The sequence below is a fragment of the Papaver somniferum genome, chromosome 5 (genome assembly GCF_003573695.1).
Source record: "Papaver somniferum cultivar HN1 chromosome 5, ASM357369v1, whole genome shotgun sequence".
NCBI classification, from domain to species: Eukaryota; Viridiplantae; Streptophyta; class Magnoliopsida; order Ranunculales; family Papaveraceae; genus Papaver; species Papaver somniferum.
Genome location: NC_039362.1, coordinates 116431847 through 116438520, shown reverse-complemented (window position 1 = coordinate 116438520; position 6674 = coordinate 116431847). Strand labels below are relative to the sequence as shown.

Here is a 6674-nt window from a genome sequence, read left to right as displayed (position 1 = left end):
AAAGCCCCATTATTTATTTTAACTACTGAATTAGCCTTAATAAATTTCAGACCCTTAACAATGCCTTTCCACAATCACGAAGAAGAGTCAGCCGCCTTATCAATTTCCAAAAGATTCTGATTAGGGAAATATTTATTCTTAATAAATCTATAAAGCAAACTATTCTGATTCTTTATAATTCTCCAACCCAGCTTGCAAATGAAAACTCTATTAGTAACATAGGAATTCCTAATACCCAGTCCACCATTTAGTTTAGATTTCCCTATGTCAACCCAAGATCGAAAATAGGCAGCATGCTTAGGGTTCTTTTTAGCCCACCAGAAGGTTATTTGAATTGAATCTATTTTACTAGTGACCTTTTTAGGAAGAGGAAAACAAGCCATATGATAAACATACAAGCTAGATAACACATGTTTAGTAACCACTGTTCTACCAGCAATGTTCAAGTTGGATTTTTTCGAAGAATTAAGTCTAGCATACAAATTATCAATAAGAAAGCTAAAAGATTTAGACTTGTCCTTGCCAGACTTGTCCTTGCCAATAAATAAAGTAGTACCTAAATATTTTTCAGAACTACTAAGAAACTTCATATTAAGGGTCTTAGATAATATCTTAATGAGTTTATGATGCATTTTCCCACTAATTATTGCCTGACCTGATGCCTTAGCAAAAATATTGATAACTTTAATGATATTCTTTGCATAAGTGACAGAAAAAAAAAGGTGAGCAATCATCCTACACTCATACTTAAAATGCAATAATAATTGAGTTTAAAAAGAAGAGGCAAGCGCTATGGAACGAGTCTTAAAAAGAAGAAGAGTTTTCGGACTTGTAGTGGCTGCCCTAAGCAATGCCTGCCCACTTCCAAATTCCCATGCCTCTGGCCGTCTCAAAGTCAATAGAGAAGAATTCACATAAGCATTATCACTCCCTAACGCTTTTTTTTCTTTTGAACCTCTCTCTTACTCTATGATAATGGTGGTACTATAAAACAATGGCGTTTGCAGTAAGATTTTTGCGACCAATTAGGGCATCACTTTCTGTTCTCTCTGCCCCAAGTTCATCTATTTTATCCACAAGAAAACTCTGTAAGTTCCGATTTTCTTCGGCTCTTAGTTCAATCTCATTATTGTTTGAACAGTTTAGAATTTGAACAATTTTTTTTTTTTTTTTTGTATCTCTAACAAAAATTATCCGTATCTATTGTAATTGAATACACAATAGATTAGTACCCTAGGTTCGTGTTTTTGGCTGTTTCTAATTTGGATGGAAAGGAAACTGCCCCCCACAAAGTCAGTTGGTGGGTTGAGCTTAATGATAGTTAAGCTCATTAAGCTTTTGATTTTTTTGATTTTTTGTAAAATGTTGGGAGTTTGATTAGTTTCTTCATTAGACGAGTTGATTCTGTTGGTAATTTGTGTAATGTGTGTTCTTGTGGAATGGGTGGGGGTTGTTGAATCGGAAGACTTACCTAAGTTTTAATGAATTTTTTTTACTAGTTAATGGGAATTACGAGCAGTTGAGGAGATTGGTTAAGGGACTTGAACCTGGAAACGCTTCAAGATTTCAGTATAATATCAGTATTCAGAGAAAATGTGTACAGAATTTCAGTTTTTCAGGTAAGATGATTACTGATTTTAGGTTTTAAAAGTTCTTACAGATTTACGGTATTGTTTTGTTTTACTGTACTTCTGTTGTTGTGTTTATATGTTGCAGGAGGGAAATTGAGCTTGAGAAGTATTTTTGGTGTTTCAATTGTAACCGGTTATCTGAGCCTTCGGCCGCAGGTCTCATACGCTATGGATGGTTAGAACAACCCTTTGGAGTTTGGGTTACATCCTTTTATCAAAGTTACTATCGATTTTTGGTGTTGAGTGTTTATAGTTTCTTTTGATTTTCAGTGATTTGTGAAATGATATTTTGGCAGACGAACATCAGGAAAAAAACCTGTGGGGTGCGCCCGAATTCTTTGAGGAGGATGACCCATACACATTCTTGGCATTGGTGAGGAAACTTTGGCTGCCTGCATTGCTGGTTATGACTGTTGTGATGAGTTGGGATCATCCTTTTACTCTTGTTCTTAAAATTGTGCTTTCTCTCTTCAGCACAAAGCCTAGTGCTCTCTCAATCTATCTTTTTGTTGAAAAGGTAAGCTGGTAAAACAAACTTTTATGTGCTCAGTAGGAGTTCAATCCTGATCCCTTTTGATAGAACATAAGTATATTTTCTGAGCATAACATTTCACCCTTTTACATAGTAGTTCTGTTGACTGTGTATAGCGAAAATAAGATCATAATAAAATAATTCTACCAAGCTCATAACTTCAGTTTTTCTTAAAATATTGCAGTTCCGTCACCAATCTATGCGTGAAGACCCAATGTACATATTTAAGGTGAGCATATTTATTGCAATTTTCGTCTTTATTTCTTAGAAAGTAAAGGAAGTAACCCTCACTCTCGAAATAGTCATTGTTTTAGTGCTTACTGCACCTGGACAGAAGAGAAATAACATTCGTATTCGATATCAATCTGTTTTGGGTGTTTTCATTGCTGAAAATGAAAATATTATATCATTTGGCTCTTACATTATGTAAATCTCAAGATATTATGTCATTTGCAGTCATTCTATGCAAAGAAAGTTGACGTGGAAGATTATTTGCTTCTTTGCTTGGCAAATGTTGAGTTCGGAGATCGCAAGATCAATTTGATTGGAATAATGGGTAGTTGGTGGGTTTTGAGCTCCACACCTTTAGAATTAGAAATTTCATCCCGCCATTCAATCTCAGAAGAATAGATGAGAAGTGAAAAGCCACTTTCTTTTTGTTTGAGAACTCCAAAGCTACCAAACAGGTAACTTGTAATTTTTATCTGGATACTATTTTCAATATAGATATCATCAATCAATGGAAAATAGTTCAATTATGCTCCCTTATTCGGAACTATTAATGGAAAACAGTTCAATATAGATATAGTACTTTTTGTTTCCTAGTTCGGAACAATCCATTGTCTTGTGTATGACTTCTCCTTTGTGTTAGGCCTTTAGGGAGGCCAACGTGGTGATGCATTAACCTCAAAATCTAAGTAGAGACAGCCATTGAGTTTTGGAGAAAACCTCCATCATATCTTTTTAATCCGCTTAATGACACTGTTCAGTTGTGACCAGGGATATATGCCCATTCAACAACGTGCATTTGTGTTTGTTGCATTTGTCTGTTGAAGATATATGAAATAAATGGGTTTCTAAAAAGATTCAAATACAAGATTCAAAAAATTCTCGATTTTATCAAATACATGTAACACCAATATTCTTAAACGCGGTATTTTCTTTGGGCAAAGAGAACACCCTCTAATTCCTTCTAGTTGCCAACATCTGAAACTTAAACTAACCTTTAAAAATTCAGACCATGTGCCAAATCCAAGCTATCAGTGGAAAGCTGGTACAAAAGTTGATTGATATTACCAATTGGAGATTCCATATTGAACTCATGGAAGGTATCTGTACAAGTATTGAAATCGGTCATCATTGCTGACAAATTTATCATCAGGTCACTCTTTACTTTGTCCTTTAGGTTTGACAATGAAGTTGCTAGATCGTCAATGGCTGTATCATATAGTTCGCTGCAAGTTTCCAAGTTAGTTTTTTTAGCAGGATCTGTAGTTGTAGCAATCGTCTTGTTAAGGGTTACCACTGCGTGTTTTGCTTGAACCAATGTTGCTTGAATTGCTGAGCGAACTGCTTGTAAATCTGATTGTCCTGTAACACCCTTTCCAACCTTCAGAATTGATTTGCAGAGTGTTGGATATGTAGAGTCATTACACAATTCGTTAAGATCTGCGGTTGCATTAGCACTAGTTGTTGCGAGTACTAACACGGTGGTGGCTATCACCAGAAAACCCAAAAGAAGATGATTTTGAGAAGCCATATTTTTTGTTTGTGTTTTCTGGTGAGAAGAGAGAGTATTTGATGTTCAGAGTTTCTGTTTTCGTTTCTCTCTCTTCTTTTTGTTCTAACTTTTTAGATCAAAGAAGACACCATTTTAATAGACTGTTTGGAGAAAATATCGTGTGAACGGTTTGCGCAGTTATGGAAGTGAATCGTTTGGATAATATGAAGAGATTATTATGGCTTTCTTTGGATGGTTTACCTTAATTTTATGGTACTTTAACTTCCAGCCAAAGTTTTACATTTTTGAGGAAATGTTTAAATGAAATTTGACATTAGCAACAATTGGTGGATGTGATATTAATGAGTGGGATTTAAGTTGGGAATCCGGAGGAAAACAACATGAAATGCGAGGTCCGCCAAGAAATAACACCAATCTTAGTTGGTTGGGGACTGATATACGAATAAAGAGGTTCAGATGTTGGAATCCCCACGGTGACTGAATAAAAATCTGTCTCTTGATCTTGTAGCAAATAGTTATGCACTTTCACATGTCCTCTTGATATAATAATTACCATAGCGAAGCCAAAGTTAGTTACAGCAAGAAGACTTGTAAAGCGTATAACTGCGGGCTATAAAGCTAGACTATCAAACCCTTTATAAATTTTTATTTGCCAGATATGAGAATGAAATTATATTCCTCGAAAAGTGGTTTCATTCCCTCCAGCCAAACTAGCAGAAGCACGTTAGATAGACGCGGTAAACTTACCTCCCCAGGTGTAAATCCTAATTCCCTGAGAGGAAGTCTCATTTCTGAAGCTGAAATAGATGCAGCTATAAGATTCAATTTTATGGATCATTAATGTAGTTGCAGGAAATCCTACACTACACCCCTCATATGATTTCATTATTACTCAACTCATTTTTTAGATTTACACTCTTAATTTTATTGATCAATGTTTGAATATTCTTACAAAAAAAGATAAAGGAATCAAGAATGACCTCTGCTCTATATTTTCTCTCTCCTATTTACTTGTTTCTTACTAAAAAAAGATCTCTCCCTTTCCTTTATAACTGAACGACTATTTATAGGGAAATACATAGTGCATGACAGCTAATCTGTCCTTTATTTTCGAATATGACTTGCGACATTCTCGCAACCTTACAAATCTTAATCTCGCAAACTCTCTAATTTTCGCAGGACCATCACATCTTTCTCATGATTTTAGTTGACGTCGTTTATTATATCATTTATGAAATTGTTCTGCGACGCTGTTGTGTTGTGTTGTTGATACTTTCGCTAAGATATTATTGTTGCGAGATTCCGATCCTACATCTTGCCTCTTCTCATATCTTTTCTGCGAAGTAGAGAATGATGTGAGAAACGCCGCAGCTGTTCCTCTCTTCATATTCTGCATTTATCACACGTATTAATTCTTCCATCCGTTTCTTGACACGTCTTTTGTAACCGCTGCTTTTTAACCGCTTATATCTTCCCGTATTAATCGTGTTTATCTTCTCGAGGAAAAATTCCCTCTATATATATTCTTTCTTTCTCACTCACTTTTTCTTTCTTTTTCTTTTCTCTGCAACTTCATCGTTCTTCTGCAAATTCCGTTATTGCAACTTTTCTTCTTTCTTCTTCAATCTTTTTAAGTTCTTCTTCATCTTCATACTATTTCTTCTGCAGATCTTCATCATTCGTAATTTTCTTCGAAATAATCTTCCTGCTAGTGTTTTCCATGGATTCATCAAGGTTAGTTTTCTTTTTTCTTCTTTATGGGTTTTGCTGAAATTGATCTTGTTTACTGCCTTATTTGATGTTGTTTATGTGATTCCCATACTGTTGTTATTTCAGCAAAAGTTCCTCCAACACTAAGTTTACGGTTCAGAACCCTAACATTCCCAAACCGCAGCATAAATTTGTTGCGCATAAAAGAAAGTCTGCAAATGAGAAGGTAGTAAGAAACATTATCCTTTTCTAATAACAATATTGTTGCCTCTGTTTCTTATCTGGATTGTAATTCGCGGGGTGATAAGGATGTCAATAAACCTCTCAAGAAATCTCGCCACCTTAAAACTGTTCAAACTTTTGTTCCATTCCACTTACTTATCTTTTCTAAATCTCCTGCGACATCTTCGCAAGATAAACCCTTATCTCCAATTCGCGAAAAAGCTGCCTCAAACTTCATTTCTTCAACTGATCTTTCAATGATTGAAACCCCTTTTGTTGATCCTTCTGTGAATGAAACTTCTTCTCTTCCTATTGAGAATGTTTCTCAACCTTCTATCATTGCCAGTTCTCTACCTGAGTCTCTTCCCTTTCGAAAGAAACCGTGGAAGGAATAGATATTGCTTCAAAGTTTTATCTGAAGTCCTGGATGATGGCAAGAAGTCTTCATTGATCCTATCAAGTCTAATGTTTGCGAAATTCTGAGCAAGCATTTAGGTTCTGACAGAGCTGCTTCGCAGACAGCTTTGGAAAAAGATGTAATGCTCTTCGTCTCGAAAATCAAAAGCTTCAGAATGTTTTGTTGGATCGTGACAATCTTCGCAAGAAGAATGATGAATTGAGAGGTATGATTTTCTTATCTGTGTCTTCAATTTGCCTTTTAATGGTTTTATCCTTCCCATATTTAATTATCCTTGAAATCCCTCTTTCGCATGTTAAGCCTTAAACCAGAAACGAATAATGGAGAGATATCAATTTGAATCTGCTGTTGAAGAAGCCCGTGTTGATAAAGAAATTTTGATGGATCAATATAACCAATTAGATAACCTCTATTCATATT

At 35.3% G+C, this 6674-nt stretch overlaps 2 protein-coding genes across 3 annotated transcripts; one reads left to right on the top strand and one right to left on the bottom strand.

Annotated features, from left to right (window-relative positions):
* Window positions 1-863: 863 nt before the first annotated feature.
* On the top strand, window positions 864-3000 carry LOC113282483. Of its 2 annotated transcripts, XM_026531500.1 has the most exons (7): window positions 864-1088; window positions 1500-1619; window positions 1717-1806; window positions 1902-2004; window positions 2106-2148; window positions 2348-2392; window positions 2620-3000. In XM_026531500.1, the coding sequence occupies exons 1-7, from the start codon at window positions 995-997 to the stop codon at window positions 2791-2793; spliced, it is 669 nt and encodes a 222-aa protein (XP_026387285.1). In that variant the 5' UTR covers window positions 864-994; the 3' UTR covers window positions 2794-3000. The 2 variants fall into 2 exon arrangements, with proteins under 2 accessions (XP_026387285.1, XP_026387284.1); XM_026531499.1 differs by having other exon boundaries at window positions 869-1088; window positions 1928-2148.
* Window positions 3001-3093: 93 nt separating this feature from the next.
* LOC113282484 (pectinesterase inhibitor 4-like) lies at window positions 3094-4027 on the bottom strand. Its single transcript, XM_026531501.1, has one exon. It carries the CDS (start codon window positions 3920-3922, stop codon window positions 3389-3391), a length of 534 nt encoding a protein of 177 aa, XP_026387286.1. The 5' UTR covers window positions 3923-4027; the 3' UTR covers window positions 3094-3388.
* Between the last annotated feature and the right edge of the window lie 2647 nt (window positions 4028-6674).